Below are 19,237 nucleotides of genomic sequence, written 5' to 3' on the forward strand. Positions count from 1 at the left end.
TTCTGACTGTGCCCTTGTTCCCTAGAGTCCTCAAGTTTCTACCCCATCACATAGAATGTTAGAAATGACCAAAAAAGGATGCATTATTTCATAAAGGAGAAAAATCAAGAAAACCCAAGCCCTAGAGAAAGCTGAGGGGATCTGTCTGAAGTTAGTAAAAGTGCTGAGACCAGAACTCTGGGTCTCCTTTCCAGTTCAGTTCTCCCACTATAAAATGCTTAAAAGGCTTTGTACATCACAAAATAGGAAAACCAGGGGCCAGATTATCTTCCCTTACTTGGTCAAAGTTGATAATAATATCAATTTGAACACTTCTATATTTGAATGGAAAGTGTCAAAATATTTGAATTGGTAGAAAATAACTTAAAACAACTCATATTACTTAATCTAATAGGAAAAAGTTGTTCAAAGCCAGAAAGTTTGCAGCATTTTGAGGACAGGTCACTTTGATGAATCTTATCTCAGGTTTCTTCTTTCAGTAATCAGAACTCTCCCATAGAAACTTATCAGCATAAAGTAGGGTTTTCTTATTTTAAACACTTGTGAAATCCAGGTACTGTGAATATAATTTTTTCCTGATTTAAAGTCTACTGTAGTCTGTAGCCTCATTCACTCTCTCATAATTACCACCATTTTTCCCCAAAAGAAGTGTTTGTAGCTCCTTTTTTTTTTATTGAGACAGAGTCATACTCTGTTGCCCCAGCTAGAGTGCCATGGTGTCAGCCTTGCTCACAGCAACCTCAAACTCCTGGGCTCAAGCAATCCTCCTGCCTTAGCCTCCTGAGCAGCTGGCACTACAGCCTTGTGCCACCACACCTGGCTAATTTTTTTCTATTTTTTTTTAGTTGACACGAGGCCTCACTCTTGCTCAGGCTGGTCTCGAACTCCTGAGCTCAAGCAATCCTTCCACCTCAGCCTCCCAGAGTGCTAGGATTACAGGCATGAGCCACTGTGCCCGGCCCTTTAGCTCTTTCTTTTCTTTATTTCTTTATTTATTTTTTTGAGACAGAGTCTCACTTTGTTGCCCAGGCTAGAGTGAGTATTGTGGCGTCAGCCTAGCTCACAGCAACCTCAAACTCCTGGGGGCTCAAGCAATCCTCCTGCCTCAGCCTCCCGAGTAGCTGGGACTACAGGCTTGCGCCGCCATGCCCGGCTAATTTTTTCTATATATATTAGTTGATCAATTAATTTCTTTCTATTTATAGTAGAGACGGGGTCTCGCTCTTGCTCAGGCTGGTTTCAAACTCCTGACCTCAAACAATCCGCCAGCTTTTGGCCTCCCAGAGTGCTAGGATTACAGGCTTGAGCCACCACGCCCGGCCCCTTTAGCTCTTTTTCAAGGAACCACTGGCCCATGCCCCTGACTGCCACCCTCTAGCTCTCTACATAATCTTACTTATAATATTATCTTCCTTTGTTCTTCAACTTCCCTCTCCCTAAGCCTTTCCCATCAAAAGAAAGATCTTACATCATCCCACTGCTTAAACACCTGGATGACTCCATACTGCTTAGAGAATAAAGTCTCAACTTCTCAGCATGTGACTCTAGCTTTTCATTCTCTAGTGACAGCTACTCATCTGATATCAGTTCTCCACTCCTCCTGAGGTTCCAGCCATCCAACTTTCTCTCCTTTTCTCTCTGTGGAAAACGATCCCTTTCCCTGATTTTCCTCCCAGTCTGTCTGATGAAGTCTTATTCATCCTTTAAAATTCAGCTCCAATGCTACTACCTTCTCTGTGATGTGCCCTCAACTCAACACGAGCAGGACTGTTCTGCTTAAAATACCACACAGCATGTTGCCGACACCCGTCTGCCTTCCCCAAAGAATGTAAGCTCATTCTTAAATTTACTCAAACATCTACCGAGTCAGTATGATGTGCCAGGCCCCATATTAAACCCCAGGATATAGAAATGAATATCTTCAACTACTATCATCTTAAGAGCATATTTTGTGCTAAAAAAAAAAATCAAATTTTAAGCTTTTTATATATAACATGAATTATATGTTCTAACATTATAACATATATAGTCTCTGTATATAGTCAGTTTTATTTATATAAGTTGATCATAATAACAGGATATAAAAAGGAAGACATCAGAGTATTTGAAGTATCTTTAAAAACTAGTAAAATAACTTCTTAGCTCAAACATCTATTCTACTTTTCCAGTTCCCTGGAACTGTTAATCCCTAATAAATATAATAAAGAAAATTCATTCTACCATCCAACAATGACAAAAGAAGTGTGCTTCTTTTGACCATATAATCCTTTCCTAGAGGAAAAATCTCAACAGTATATACATACACAGTACTTCCTTCCTCTCAATTTGGAAGGAAAAAACTTTTAAACCTACCATTTCCAAAGATTAACTGTATATACGCAAATTATCAGCCTTCTCCTCACATGAACATTCAGTGTACTTCCCACACCCTGAGATTGCAAGTGCATTCTCCAATCAGCTACTTACTGACCTTCCAGAATGAACATGGACAATAAAAGCATAGTTCATTTCAGCAACTCTGAGATATTTATAAAGTCTATGAATATTATATACACGTTATGGCAAGAAGACAATTTTTTATTTTTTCCTGAGGCAGTCTCACTCTGTGGTGAGTGAGTGACCGGGCTAGAGTGCCGTGGTGTCAGCCTAGCTCACAGCAACCTCAAACTCCTGGGCTCAAGCAATTCTCCTGCCTCAGCCTCCCGAGTAGCTGGGACTACAGGCATGCTCCACCACACCCAGCTAATTTTTTCATTTTTATTTTTATTTATTTTTCTTTTTTGAGACAGAATCTGGCTCTGTTGCCCGGGCTAGAATGCCATGGCGTCAGCTTAGTTCACAGCAATCTCAAACTCCTGGACTCAAGTGATCCTTCTGCCTCAGCCTCCTGAGTAGCTGGGACTACAGGCATGAGCCACCATGTCTGGCTAATTTTTTCTATATATAATTTTAGCTGTCCAGCTAATTTCTTTCTATTTTTAGTAGAGACAGGGCTCTCCCTCTTGCTCAAGCTGGTCTGGAACTCTTGACCTTGAGCAATCCTCCCGCCTCAGCCTCCCAGAGTGCTAGGATTACAAGCATGTACCACCATGCCTGGCCTAATTTTTTCATTTTTAGTAGAGATGGTGTCTCGCTCTTGCCCAGGCTGGTCTCGAACTCCTGACCTCAATCAATCTTCCCACCTTGGCCTCCCAGAGTGTTAGGATTATAGGTGTAAGCCACCATGCCGGCTTTTATCTTATTTTAAAGCTAAATGCATTACCTTATTTTAAGGTAAATGTATACCTTAGAAATTGTATGCATTTTCAGAGAATTTTCATAAAATATTCTAAACTCAGAAGTGTATTAGGTTATAGAATTTTTTATAGCTGCTCTATTCCTCAATAGTAAAATTAAAATTTTATTGTTTTGTTTTAGTAATCAAATTTGACTACTTTGGAATTAATGGTGCAATATTTACCATGTAATTGTTAAAAATTTTACATTTCTCAGAAAACCCTTAGGCATCCTTTCAAAACAAATGTACGAGGCATCTACTCTTTTGTGTGAAATAACTATCACTGACTTAATTAGAAGGTGGCATTTAAGTTATACTATCAGCTATCATCTTAGCTATTTGTGCATATTCACGTGCACTCTGACGGATTTTCAGGAAGAGGAAACCACAGACACTTAGCAGTAAACTAAAAAGCCAAAGTATTAGATTCTCATAAACACGTAAAATGGTCTCAATTGTGAGCTTCATACTGTACATAGAAAGTTATTTACAATGCATGCCTCTCCTTGGTAGCACATTCTGTAGAAAGAACTGTTTCTAGATAACAGTTTGTGGGAGAAAATCAGAGTCTCTCCCTAAACTTACTGTTTTTTCTTTCCTAATAGTTCTGGTTTCTCTTTTAAAATAGCCAAATGTTTCGACCAGTTGAGTTGCTGCCACCTTCTTCATCTTCTTCTTTTTTTTTATTCAGAATGCAATGAGAACCACCTTCTTATTAAACTTTAATAAGCTAAGCCTTTTAAGCCACATAAAAATTTCATCAAGCACTTCTCAACCTTAGGGAAAACAGAAGGAGGAAAAAAGGTCAGAACATCACTTTCCACTAACAGCAGCGTCTGGAGAGGGATGCTCTGGGAGGAGCCTGCGTGCAGTTGGCCACAAAACAAATGCTAGCAGCAAGCCCCTGCATGCAGCTGCCCAAGACAGTGCTTACATTTACTCCTTCATCACACACAGGTCCCACACTGGGTGCTAATTAAAGCACTATCTTCCAATAGCAGGCTCCTGGGGCAACTATCTGAGTTTTGTTTCTTCCAGTTCTATGGCTGTGCTACATTCAATGCATTCCCACAGGGCTGTCCTGTCAAAAACACCCTTTCAGAGCAGCTCCTTATCATTTTACTTTCAGTGTTTCATATGGCAACATATTCAAAAAACAAACCTGTACTTTAAAAAGAGGTAAATAGCATGTTGTAGCATGGAAAAACGAGGTGAACTGTCTAGGGACCTGGAGACTTGATGCACACAGTGTGGTGAGTTCCCAGGGCTTCCTTCATGCCTCCCACACACATCACAGACTACATGCTGCAGAAGCTTCAAACCATAAGTGACAAGAGGGACAAAAAAATAATAATAAAATAAAAAGCCCCCCAAATCCTGGCTCCCCTAGCCAAAGTACCGAGAAAAGAGTGGCCTAACATCAGAAAACCTTTTGGCCAACACCTGTTCCACTCCAGCCAAATGTCTAAGGGAAACCACACTTTCACCAGGGCCCAGTGGGAAGACGCCCTCCCAGACCAGCTCCTCAGGAAAGCAAGCGGAGCACACTAATCTGACACCCAGTCCAAGAGCAGAACATACATTTTCTTCAAGCCCCCACAAAACATTCACCAAAACAGACCATGTCCTACATCATAAAATAAACCTCAAGAAATAGAAAGAACTACAGTCATACAGAGTACTTCTCTGATCATACGGAATCGAACTAGAAATCGCTAACATTTAAGATCTTAGCAAAATCTCTAAACAACTGGAAATTTAAAAATACACTTCTAAATAATACCTGGGTCAAAGGGGAAGTCTCAAAAGAAAAAATATGTAGAACTCAATGAAAATGAAGACGTATCAAAATATGTGACACAGCTAAAGAAGTGCTGAGAGAGATTCACAGCTCAAAATTCTTACCTTAGAAAAGAGGGAAGGTTTCAAACGAAAGGATCACAGATGAATGTAAACTATAAAACTTTTAGAAAAAAATAGGAAATCTCTAGGATACCTAGGCTAAGCAGAGTTTTTAGATTTAACACCAAAAGCTATGATTCATTAAAGGAAAAACTCCTAAATTAAACTTCATCAAAACCAAAATTTCTGCTCTTCAAAAGACTTCGTTAAGAGGTTGAAAAGACAAAGACTGGGAGAAAATATTTGCAAACCACATATCTGAAAAAGGACTTGTATTCAGAATATATAAGAACTCTCAAAACTCAACAGTAAAAGACAAACAATTTAGGTAGAAAATGGGCAGAAGATACGAATGGACATTTCAGTGAAGAGGATACACAGAAGGCAAATAAGCACATGAAAAGATGTTTAACATCAACAGCCATCAGAGAAATGCAAATGACAGCCATAAGAGCTGTTACTACACACCTAGAAAATGGCTAAAAAAATAGCCATTGAGAGCTGTTGAGAATGTGAAAGAAGTGGATCAGTCATACATCTCTAGTGGAAATATATAGGTACAGCCACTTTGAAAAAGAGTATAGCAATTTCTTCTAAAATTAAATATGTACTTACCATGATAATCCAAAAATTGCATTCTTGAAATTTACACTGCACTCAGAAATTGACACATTTATCCTAGGCAAATGAAAACTCATGTTCACACAAAAACCTGTAAATGAATGTTCATATAGCTGCTTTATTTTTAAGAGTCAAAATCTGAAAATTACCCTGATATCCTTCAATGAGTGAGTGGTTTAACAAACTGCGGTATACCCAAACCATGGAATACCACTCAGCAATAAAAAGGAGTAAACTATTCACACACACAACAACTTGGATGGACCTCAAGGAAATTATGTTGAGTGAAGAAATTCAAACTCTAGAGGTTAAATACACTACGATTCCATCTATAGAGCACTCTTGAAATGAGAAGACTGTAGAGAGGAGACAGACTAGTGGTAGCCAGATGGTAGGCAAGGGAGCGAGAGGTGGCTGTGGCTATAAAAGAACAACACAAGGGGTCCCTGTGATGAAACTATTCTGTGTCCAACTGTGGTGGTGGTCACACAAATCCACAAGTGATCAAACTGCATAGAACACACACACACACACACACACACCACCACACACAAATGAGTACAGGTTAAACTGGAGAAATCTGAAGATTTCAGAGGATTCAGTAACATCAGTGGATTGTGTCCATACCAATTTCTGGGTTGTGATGTTTACTGGTTTTGCAAGACATTACCACTGAGGGAAGAGTGTAAGGGACCTCTCCATATTATTTCTTACAAATGAAGTCAATTATAATTACCTCAAAATAAAAGTTTAAAAAAACGTAAACGACTGGTGTTCCTAACAAAAATACATATAACCTGAAACTCATTACAAAGGACCATAAGACATCAGATAAACCCAAATACAAAATAACTGACCTGTACTCTTCAAAAACATCAATGTCATAAAACCAGGTGGGAGAGAAATGACAACTGTATGCACCATACAACCTGATCCAATCAATGTGGGGGTTTCTTTGCTCTAACGGACATTATTGAGCCAGTTTTACAAAACTTGAAAAAGATCTGTAGGTCAGATAATATAAATGTTAACTTCCTGATTTTGATAATCATACTGTGGTTATATAAGTGAATGTTATTATTATTATTATTATTATTTTTTTGAGACAGAGTCTTGCTCTGTTGCCTAGGCTAGAGTGCCATGGCATCAGCCTAGCTCAGAGCAACCTCAAACTCCTGGACTCAAGTGATCTTTCTGCCTCAGCCTTCCAAGTAGCTGGGACTACAGGCATGCACCACCATGCCCGGCTAATTTTTTCTATTTTGGTAGAGACAGGGTCTCGTTCTTGCTCAGGCTGGTTTCGAACTCCTGAGCTTGAGCGATCCTCCCTCCTCAGCCTCCCAGAGTGCTAGAATTACAGGCATGAACCACTGTGCCCAGCCCAGTGAATGTTCTTATATCTACAAAATACACAATGAAGTATTTAAGAGTAAAGTGGCATCATGTCTCAAACTTACTCTCAAATGGTTTAAAATATATATATACACACACACATAGAAAAGAAAATATAGTAAAACATTAACAGCTGAAACAACTGAGTGAAAGGAATATTTTGTGCAATTCTTGAAATTCTTTGGTAAGTCTGAAAGTATCAATAATAAAAATTATCAAAATAAAAAATTTTAAAGGTGCGTAGAACACTGCAGAACTTGACATGTAAATGTTCAATAAATTGTAGTTTTCAGGTATTTTATACCTATTTTCAGATGAAGAAAAAGTTGAGAAGCTAAATAAACTGTCTAAGAGGACAACTGGTGATAAGGTAAGGATCTGAACTCAGTCTGTGCTTCTTTCACTAGAATGCAGAAGGATAAAAACTCCAACTCCCCCACAGGGATCTGAATGTACTAGGTTAGGAGAAGATGGCATTATATAAAAATTGGCTTCAAACCACTCTCTAAACAATCCACTTCTTAGTTTTCTACAGGAAAAGTCTAGGCTGAGGACCTAATGCGTTGACCCTGGCCCCTAGGATGGATATTTGCCCACAGCACATCAAACAAAGTAACAAACTGAGAGAACCATGCCCATGCTGCTCCAGGGCAGCAGACTGATCTACCATGTCTGCATCCATTCAACTAGCACTCACTAAGCACTGCAGGTGTGCTGGAATTTCTAGGATGACTATCTAAAGAGATCTTTTCTATCAGTCCCCCACCTCATCCTTACTCCCATGTCCAAGCTTAGATTGACAGAGATTTTTTTTTTTTTTTTTAAGACAGAGTCTCACTTTGTTGCCCAGGCTAGAGCAAGTGCCGTGGCATCAGCCTAGCTCACAGCAACCTCAAACTCTTGGGCTCTAGCGATCCTCCTGCCTCAGCCTCCCGAGTAGCTGGGACTACAGGCATGTGCCACCATGCCCGGCTAATTTTTTCTATATATATTAGTTGGCCAATTCATTTCTTTCTATTTATAGTAGAGACGGGGTCTTGCTCTTGCTCAGGCTGGTTTCGAACTCCTGACCTCGAGCAATCAGCCCGCCTCAGCCTCCCAGAGTGCTAGGATTACAGGCGTGAGCCACCGCACCCAGCGACAGAGATTTTTTTTTCCTGAATAGATAATACATAGTGCAAAACTCCCATGGGAAAACAATTCACATGGAAAAAGGTGTAAAGTGAAGTCTCCCTACCCTTCCCTTCTAATTCCCCTACCCAGAAAGTCACCAGTTTAAAAATGCATCTTTATGATATTTGTCCAAACTAACAGTATTATCTAGATCATATTATGATTAAGCTACCTACCTAATTACAATATTCTAAGTGATCACTATAAATTTAATAATTTCCCCTTTTAGGTATTTAAAATATCCTTAAAATACCTGTGTAGGTATTTTTCCACATATTAAAATGACTGACAGTTACAATATTTTTAATGGAAAAAAATGTTTGTAGCATGTATGACCATGGCAGATGTCTATGAATCATGTTCAGTAAGAGCCAGTCACTGTACAGTATTACTGGTAGCTCACCTGGTTCCTGTCACGTGCATTTGTGTATCTGATCTTCTGAATGAAGTAGAATATGAGCCATGCTGAAGAAATGATCATCAAAACAATAAAGGATATTGACACGAAGACTAGAGAGCTACGGCTGAAGTTCTTTGGCGGCATTCGAGTTCCGACTGCTATCGTCATTTGTACAGAGATGTTTTTCTCCAGATAACTCAAAATATCCTTACCCCTCAATTCTGTTATCATGACAGCAATAACATCTCCAGTGCCTGCAATGTAAAATAAATATATATGCTCAAGTGACATTTAAAATTTATTGAAACATCAAATATGTAAAAATACTTAGAAAAACTACTGCAATGTTTGCTAATGGGAGGGTTTGCAGATTCAACTGAAATGAAGCTGTGGCTGGTTGTGGTGGCACCATGTGGTAACATGTAGTTTGTTGCTGAGTAGTTAAGCCTTAAACAGACAAAGTGTAAAACGACTGTAGAGTTGAGAACCATATTAACTTGTCTTTTTAAACGACTATTAAACCAGCCAACTGTGACAACAGACTGCAACATTACACAGCAATAGAAATGCGATAAAATCATGTAGGTACACATTGTAAAACCTATTTTAAAATGATCTTTAGAAAGTCCTAATTCCTTTAAAAAAAGGAGAAAAGTGGCCAGGCTGGTGGCTCACGCCTGTAATCCTAGCACTCTGGAGGCTGAGGCGGGCGGATTGCTCAATCAGGAGTTCGAAACCAGCCTGAGCAAGAGCGAGACCCCGTCTCTACTATAAATAGAAAGAAATTAATTGGCCAACTAATATATATAGAAAAATGAGCCGGGCATGGTGGCGCATGCCTGTAGTCCCAGCTATACTCGGGAGGCCGAGGCAGGAGGATTGCTTGAGCCCAGGAGTCTGAGGTTGCTGTGAGCTAAGCTGATGCCACGGCACTCACTCTAACCTGGGCAACAAAGTGAGACTCTGTCTTTAAAAAAAAAAAAAAAAAAAGGAGAAAAGTGCTGTTGTTTATAGCCTCCAGAAACATTCATGGAACACCTACAGTGTGTAGAACTAGTACAAGGAATAAAGAAAATTGCAGGATATGGAGTTTTACATCACTGAGACTTAAGATACACACCTGGTGATAGAGCTGCAAAAACAAAGTGCCAAATGGTGGTACCTTTTATGAATAACATTTGAAACTAACTGTGGCCTTATGTCTAGATCTGAAAATCAAACTCTTCCTGAGACAGGTCCAAGCTTCAACATTCTGGACTAGTTTGACATCAAAAGGCCTCCAGCTTCTACACTGTCAAGAGGTCTGCCTACAGTCACAACTATGTATGTTAATTACAAGGAGGGTCTTAAGTTGCCCTTCCACAGCCACCTAGTTCTTTCTGTCACATAATTTCCTGAAGCAGTAATACATTCAAAGCAAGTCTCCCCTTTCCTGTGAATAGCAAGAAATTTCTTTGCTACTCTTCTCCTCCACAAAAGGAACAACTTTCCCACTGTCTTCTGAGGAAACAGAAGCCTTTCTAGCAATTTGCTATCAGCAGTCCTTCTTTTGTAGACTGAAGTTGCAGGTGGCAACATGCAACTTTTGCAATTTGCCTTATTCAAAGAGCTCCTAAGAAAGACTAGTGGTCAGGAGAAGAGCAATAAAAATTTTCTTCTGGAAAAGAAAAAATTATAACAACTCATTCAAATTTGAGTAGGTTTATACATGTAACTGTAAACCACCAAAATAAAACAAGGAAAACCCCAAAACTTGCCCTTTCAAATGCTTCTTCAACGAATAATGGATACTAAATATTTGATATGTTCATTTATCATATTTAGCTAAAAGGACGTTTGTTACATGTAGTCACAGAAGACTACACGCACCTGAAAAGAAATTCAATAATAAAAGGAGTTTTATTGAAATGTAAGCCAATGAAATATATACCTTTTTATTACCTTATGCAAAATTATTCCAGCCACTTTATCAGAACAGCAATTTTACAGAATACTGATTTAAAATCCACAAGCAAAGAGACAACTGCAAAATTAAAGCAAGCGATAAAGTTATCATCTAATTACCTTTCTGAAATAGGAGTTCTGATCAATAAGTTAGAGAAAACCTAAAATAATGCTAAAGCATTTTAAATTTCCACTTAGAAATCTTAGCTTTGTGCTTCTAAAATGTTGTTCAACAGGCAATGTGGTATAAGATACCAGGTATGGCTATAAAGTAACTGAGACGGATCCCACAAACAACATATGACAATCAGTCTCATTGCTTTATAATCACACCAGGTACAAACGGTTCTAGAAATCAGTTCTGAGGTTCCCTCTTGAAGACTCATGCTGGAAAAGGAGGGGGGAAACCTGCACAGGTAGCCAAGGACACCAGTTCCACCAAAGAACATTGAATGAGTGCACCTACTAATTTTACCTGGAAAGCTGTTTGGGAAAAGAAATGTTTAGTTATTTCAACCACCCATTCCATGGTATTTATTGAGCACATACTATGATCAAGGCTCCTTTCACCTTTTAAAGAAGATAGAAAATTACCTCCTCTTAACATGAAAATGGCATGTGCCCTCAGAAGCACAAGAGCATCTTAAAAGGACTAGAGAGAGAAGCCAAATAGTGGCTTCATCACACTAGCACAGAAGACACTGGGGAGGGTGACAGCAAAGGACAGTAAGACTCCATCAATCAAGCAAGATGAAAACAGTGACAGCAGACCACCAGAACATTAGCAAAGGTACTGGGTTCATAAGGAATCACTCTGGGTCTCAAATCTCTTACATAATCTGATGGAAGTTATATAGGGGCCTCTCCTAGAAGAAAAGCATCACACCACAACCCTGCCCCTAAAGCCTATCTGGGTTCAGAGACACTGAGTTAGGATGCCTCAGACACTTGACTTAAAGATTTGGGAAGCTTTGGCACAGCTTCATCAGGGATGTTAATGCCAGAGGAAATGAGAACTTCAAAATAAAACTATGGTTAATCAAGCAGTGATTGATCAGAGTTAAAGATTAATTGGACTATAATGGTGTAAACATTCAAGCAGAAATGACAAATATTTGGGGACATCCGTCACCACTCCCACATCCCAGCCTCAGACAAATACTGCTAATAAATCAACGCTATGGCCACAGAATCCTATGCATTTAGACATGTCTGGCAGCCAGTATTAATTATTAGAAATGACAATGAAGTAATAACTTGTTTCTGATCCCTGTTTTCAACTATTTTATTTTCTTGAGAAACTTTCCTCATTGTTATTCTTTAATGGGGATCTATGTTTCCACTGGTTGAGTTTGGCTGCTGTAACAAATAATACTATTCTTGCCCCTTTCATTTTGAGAATTTTCAAATAGCACAGAACAATTTTAATAATTATGTGAACATTCATGAGCCTTTTATTTAGATATGTCAACTGGTAACATTTTGCCCTTTCTATATGTATTTATTTTTGCTGAACCAATTAAGAGTAAACTATAAAATGACAATTCCCCCTTAAATACTTCAACACTATCTCCTAAGAATAAGGTTATTCTATATGCCCACAATTCAGTTATTCATACTCAGGAAATTTAACTCTTTCTTCTTTAATATACACACAATCCATAATCAAGTATCTCTGACTGGTCCTAGTGACAACTTTCACAATTGTTTTCTTTCTTTTTTTTTTTTGAGACAGAGTCTCACTTTGTTGCCTGGGCTAGAGTGAGTGCTCTGGCGTCAGCCTAGCTCACAGCAACCTCAAACTCCTGGGCTCAAGCAATCCTGCTGCCTCAGCCTCCCGAGTAGCTGGGACTACAGGCATGCGCCACCATGCCCGGCTAATTTTTTCTATATACATTAGTTGGCCAATTAATTTCTTTCTATTTTTAGTAGAGACGGGTCTCACTCTTGCTCAGGCTGGTTTCAAACTCCTGACCTCGAGCAATCTGCCCGCCTCGGCCTTCCAGAGTACAAGGATTGTAGGCGTGAGCCACCTCGCCTGGCCCACAATTGTTTTCTTTAGCTTTGTATCCAGGGTTCCATCAGGGGCTGTGGGCATTGTGCTGAGCTGTCACAACTCGTTAGTCTCCTTTGGTCTGAGACAGTTCCTTAGACACCCGGTCCATTATTCATGACACTGACCTTTTTAAAGAGTCCAAACCGGATGTTTTGAAAATATCCCCTGATCTGGATTTATATGACTATGTCTGATGGTTAGACCTCCAAAGCCAACACTTCTGGTAGGGATGCTACAAGGGATGCCATGTCCTTCCTTCTCAGTGCATCACACATCGGGAGCACATGCTGGGTTTACCTTTATTGCTAATGGCAAATTTTATGACTTGGTTAATTTGCTATCTGCCAGATTTCTCCACTGTAAATGAATGTTTTTTCTCTTTTTAATTAATAAGCTATCTGTGAGCTGATACTTTCAGATTGTGCAATTAGCCAGTTCCCCCAATAAACTTTTACTCAATGCTCTCGGCATCCACTGATGCTTGCCTGAATCTGTTAGTAAAATGGCATTTGCAAAATTCTGATTTTCTAATGCTATAATGTCTTCTACATATAGTAAACTGATGCTAAAACCAGAGGCATTAACAAAATTCCCCAATTATCTTTTTTCCCCACTAACCTAACCAACAGCAGGGCAGTTTTTCTGTAAAAAAGACCCCCTGGCCTGGCAATTCTGTTTTAGAACGGGGAAAAAAAGATTAATGGAAAAAATATGGTAATACTGTTATAATACTGGCTACAAAATCAATTTTGAGGGGCCAAGAGAAAGAACTGCAGAATCAACCTCCTTTGAGCTCTGGAATCAGGTCTAGGTTCAAATTCCAGCACTATACTTAACCTCTATGAACCTCAGTTTCTTCTTTCAAAAAATAGATACTACTTGCAAGTTTCATGTCAGATGCTCAGTAAATGCTATAGGTGAATGAACTAATTCTACTTGTAATGTTACTACTCACAGAAAGTAAAAGAAGGAAACTAATAAGCCCCCACCCCAAAATTCTGGATTCCTATTTCCTCCTTTCAATTCCTCCCCACTGCTCAGGAAGCTCTCTGGCACCTGTGGACGGACAGAGTCCTGCTGACTGCCAAGAGGATTAGTGCTTCAGCTTAGAAGGTGAGTCTAGGGCCGGGCACGGTAGCTCACACCTGTAAATACTAGCACTCTGGGAGGCCGAGGCGGATATATTGCTCGAGGTCAGAAGTTCGCCACGGCATTCTAGCCCGGGCAACAGAGTGAGGCTGTTTCAAAAATTAAAAAAGGTGAGTTTACCCGCTGAGCTGTGTCAGAAATCCATCCCTACCCCTTGTCTTCCCTCTACCCTGGCTGGGAGTAAATCTCAGGCCAGTCTGTGTAGCTGGTAAAGGAAGATCCAGGAAGAGAACACACGAGTTGAGGCTGCAGGATAGAGAGGCGTTGCACTGTAAGTTTTACTCTAAGCTTACCTGTTTTCTAAGACAACAACATCCCTATATAAAATCCCATTGAGCACAGGTTTTATGCCTTTTTTTTTTTTTTTTTTGGAGACAGAGTCTCACTTTGTTGTCCAGGCTAGAGTAAGTGCTGTGGCATCAGCCTAGCTCACAGCAATTTCAAACTCCTGGGCTCAAGCGATCCTGCTGCCTCAGCCTCCAGAGTAGCTGGGACTACAGGCATGCACCGCCATGCCCGGCTAATTTTTTCTATATATATGTTAGTTGGTCAATTAATTTCTTTCTATTTATAGTAGAGACGGGGTCTTGCTCTTGCTCAGGCTGGTTTCGAACTCCTGACCTCGAGCAATCCGCCCACCTCAGCCTCCCAGACAGCTAGGATTACAGGTGTGAGCCACCACGTCCGGCCTGGTTTTATGTCTTTTAACAGATGAATTTGTTAAGTTCGAATCCCTGCCAAAATTTTAAGGAATTTCAAAACTTGTGAAAAGATATAATTTTAGGAAATATCCTATAAAAAGAGTTCAGGGGATGCTACATTCCCACATTAAGTGTCTACACAGATACTTCAGTAACTTCTGGTAAATGACTAGCAATGGCATTAGAGTTATTCTTCTAGAATTCGACAACCTATTTATATGTAAAGCAGAACACCACATATTTTAAGTGAAAGAGATTGAGATCACTTTAAAGTTCCAGAAGGACTGCTGCTGAGGAAGCAGCTGGGTGTAATGCTATGTCAAGCTGTACACACGCGCAGGGTCCTGTGCTTGCCTGTGTCACAAAGAGTCTGCTCATTCGTGGTGTGAGGTCTTCTCCTTACTCACTTCCACTGACTCAGTGTAATTCCTTCTCAAATGTTTATCTAAATACTTTACTTTTTTCAAAACCAGTCCTCATTTTTCTCTTCATCTCTCTGAGACCACCTAAAGAACTCAAGAGGAAAAAAAAAAACAACTCTCCATTCTTTTATGAAATAAATACACCAATAATTCTGACAGATGCAGGTGATAGGTTATATCCATTATAGATTTCCTGCTGGGATTTGTTAGTAGTTTTCCCAAAACATAGATCTGTCCAGTCACTCTCTTGTTCAAAAGCCTTTGATGTGTCCTTTCTGTCAACCAAACGAAGTTCAAACCCATTACCAACACTCAAGGCATCTGGGAAGCCACATGGCCCTACAGGTAATGGACAGTCATGGTACAAAGGACGCTCCTTGACACAATGAAACCATGTGCCAGCAGTGACTGAAACAGTGGCTCATACAGTCTAAACAGAATGGACTGGGGAGGCCGAGGCAAATGGATTGCTTGAGGTCAGGAGTTCTCGAAACCAGCCTGAGCAAGAGCGAGACCCCGTCTCTACTATAAATAGAAAGAAATTAACTGGCCAGCTAATATATATATAGAAAAAATTAGCCGGGCATGGTGGTGCAATGCCTGTAGTCCCAGCTACTCGGGAGGCTGAGGCAGGAGGATCGCTTGAGCCCAGGAGTTTGAGGTTGCTGTGACCTAGGCTGACGCCACGGCACTCACTCTAGCCGAGCAACAAAGCAAGACTCTGTCTCAAAAAAATTAAATAAAATAAACAGGATGGAGAGGTGAGGTGAGGAGGAGGGAACTTGGGAGGAAGTAGAGAAAGGGTCAAGACACCAGAAGCTTCAACAAAACCAAATGGCAGGAGGAGTGGAGGAGAGAGGGAAGAGGCAATGGTCAGGGCAGAGGACACTGGATTTTATGAGTTGAGATGTAGCAATTCTGGCAAACAGTGCAGTCCAGGGCAGCAACTACAGGACCAGGATCCTGGCGATGTGGAATGGCTGAGGGACACGAGGAAGGAATGTTAGGGCGGGGCATTCACTTCCCACCCGGATTCTGAAGCTGAGCAGGATGATGGGAGGACCATGACTGGTAAGTGAGCCAGCAGTCAAGACCTCAGAGGAACAGGAAGAAGTGATGGGCAGGGCAGTAAATGGCTGTGACCAGGAAAGACACAGGGTCTGCAGCACAAAACTGGAAGGTGAGGTCTCACGGCTGTGGAACCACACTGGTTTGAGAGCAGCTGTACACCACAGTATCCACTCGGCACCACAGGATTCGCACCACCGACCTGTAATTTTGCTGAAGCCTGAACCTGCATCTCCTGCCATGAGGCTGACACATGGAAGCCCAACATGTAAGCCACCAAGTGATACCATAATCACTGATAATTCCTGCAGACACTGGGCTATAGTCTGTCCTCAAAAAGAACAAGGGCCAACTGAGCTCTCCTCCCTTTACTCCTTGGGCAAGAAGTTCTTCAGTCTCACACAAGCAGAGCAAAGGGCCTACGCATAGCACTCACACGTGCTTCTTCTGCCATCTCCTAACTGTTTCCCTCTTTAAATGCTCTCTTAGGTTTCTCCATGTTGTAAAAAAAGAAAAGATGGCATGAGCAAAGACCTGAATAGAGAGCTTTCTTCCTTCATGTAGAGAGTTAGAAAGGAGGATCAGGAAGACAAATTGCCAGTTAGCAGAGAATCACAGAATCTTTCTGTTAAAAAGAGTTCCTAGGGGTCATCAACCTTCACATAATGCAAGAGACCCTATAAACCACTGACCCTTTTTAGGTAACTGGTTCTATCCACAGGGAGTTCTAAGTATCAGAAAGGTTTTCCTACTAACCAGAACCAAAATTTCTAAATGCCCATTCACAGCCCTTGCTTCTCCCCTCCATAGGAGTATCACTGAATAAATGAATTGTATTTCATTAACTGATGTATAAAACACCATCAACTGTAAGGTGCACCTTTATGTATCATGAAGGAAAAAAAGTCTGTCAGTAAGTTGTAAGATGCCATCTAATATCAAAAACATTCCAACTTTAAGTTGTACATCCAGGAACAATGAAAATTCCTCTTCCACACAATAGTTCTTCAAATATTTAAAGACGTCTTCCTTGTTACCCCAGCTCAGTCTTTTCTGCATAATATTGTAACTATTGATATTTTTAGGGCCCCAAATCATTTTTAAAAAAAAAAATTCTTAAAGAATTCAGGCCAGGCGTGATGGCTCACACCTATAATCCTAGCACTCTGGGAGGCTGAGGCGGGTGGATCATTTGAGCTCAGGAGTTCGAGACCAGCCTAAGCAAGAGCAAGACCCCTGTCTCTAACTAAAAAAATAGAAATTAGGTGGACAACTAAAAACGTACATATATAAAAAAAGTTAGCCAGGCATGGTGGCGCATGCCTGTAGTCCCAGCTACTCAGGAGGCTGAGGCAGGAGGATTGCTTGAGCCCAGGAGTTTGAGGTTGCTGTGAGCTAGGCTGACGCCACGGCACTCTAGCGTGGGCAACAGAGTGAGACTCTGTCTCCAAAAATAAAAAAAATAAAATACAAAATAAAAGGCCGGGCGCGGTGGCTCACGCCTGTAATCCTAGCACTCTGGGAGGCTGAGGCAGGTGGATTGCTCGAGGTCAGGAGTTCGAAACCAGCCTGGGCAAGAGCGAGACCCCATCTCTACTATAAATAGAAAGAAGTTAATTGGCCAACTAATATATATAGAAAAAAATTAGCCATGCCTGTAGTTCCAGCTACTCGGGAGGCTGAGGCAGGAGAGGATTGACTGAGCCCAGGAGTTTGAGGTTGCTGTGAGCTAGGCTGACGCCATGGCACTCACTCTAGCCTGTGCAACAAAGCGAGACTCTGTCTCAAAAAAAAAGAATCTAAAACTTTCAGGAAAGTTGGAAGTATCACATAAAAACTTTTTACTCAGAACAATTTAAAAGTTGCCAGCATGATGCTTCAACACTCCAAATATTTAGTGCTCATGTTCTTACAAACAAAAAAAATTATAAAAGGAATACAATTTCCAAGCCAGGAAATTAATACCAATACTTTCCTACTATCTCATCTCAGAGTCATGCAAGAGTCCCCTAATTTCCCACTGACATCCTTAAGAGCAGTCCAGACCAGAGTCTTGGGCTGCATGCAGCTATTATGTCATGTATCATTAATCTCCATCAGTCTGGAACAGTCCCTCGATCTTTCCTTAATGTTTGCAACCTTGACACTTTTGAAGATTACAGCCCAGTTATTTAGTAAAAGGTATTTCTTTGTGGCTACATCAAGCATGCACCTCCAGCAGTGTCCGCACAGAAGTGAGGCTGTGCTGTTCCAGTGTATGCTACCAGGTGGTGCACATCTTTGCATATCCCATTACTGAAGTTCACTTTGATTATCTGGTAAAAGTGATGTCTTCCAGGCATCCACACCATTAAATTACTTTCTTCCCCTTTGTGATTATTAAGTAAGTATTCTGTGGGGAGGCACTTTGAAATGAGGTAAATATTCTATTCCTTATCAAACTTTCAATTTATGCTTTTACTCTTTAGATCAGAATGGATTCACAGTTCCTCTTTTAATAAAAATGAATGTAATACTTTCAATATCAGGAGTAGCACAAGACCAACATCTCCCTACATCTGATTATGTCCACAGGGCATACAGCTCAAGATTCCAATATTTAAAAACTAAGGAAATGGACTTTAGTTAATAATTATGTATCAATTACTGGTTCATTAGTTACAACAAATGTATCATACTAAAGTAAGATGTAATAACAGGGGAAACTGTGAGCAGGATTATGGGAATTCATTGTACTATCTCCACAATTCTTCCATAAATGTAAAGCTGTTCTAAAAAATAAATTTTATTGAAAAAAAGATTCATTATATAAAACAAAACAACTTCTCAGAAAAAACAGAGGCTTTGCAACTTGTTCACTGGGATGAAAAGAAAAAGAAGGAATTAAAAAAAAGAAAAAACAGAGGCTGAAAAACAAGGAAATGATATCTTTAAAGCTGGGAAAGGAAAATTCTGTGAACCCAAAATTGTATACATATGTCCTTGAAAAATAATGGCAAAAAAAGACTTCCAGATAAGTGAATGTTGAGAGAATTTGTCACCAGGAGATCTGCACTGCATAAAATGATTTAAAAAAGGAAAATGATACCAGATGGAAACTTGGAATTCCAGAAAGGAGTAAGAACACCAGGA

General features: G+C 40.2%; 1 protein-coding gene across 5 annotated transcripts in view; it reads right to left on the reverse strand.

Moving 5' to 3' along the window:
- Positions 1–19,237, reverse strand: part of RNF130 (ring finger protein 130) — a 131,166-nt gene that overhangs the window by 65,817 nt on the left and 46,112 nt on the right. For all 5 annotated transcript variants that reach the window (XM_012790070.3, XM_075993732.1, XM_012790071.3 and 2 more), the window contains exon 3: positions 8,769–9,019. In XM_012790070.3, the coding sequence (XP_012645524.2) occupies positions 8,769–9,019 (251 nt within the window). The remainder of the gene's footprint in view (positions 1–8,768; positions 9,020–19,237) is intronic.

The sequence above is a fragment of the Microcebus murinus genome, chromosome 17 (genome assembly GCF_040939455.1).
Source record: "Microcebus murinus isolate Inina chromosome 17, M.murinus_Inina_mat1.0, whole genome shotgun sequence".
Lineage (NCBI taxonomy): Eukaryota > Metazoa > Chordata > Mammalia > Primates > Cheirogaleidae > Microcebus > Microcebus murinus.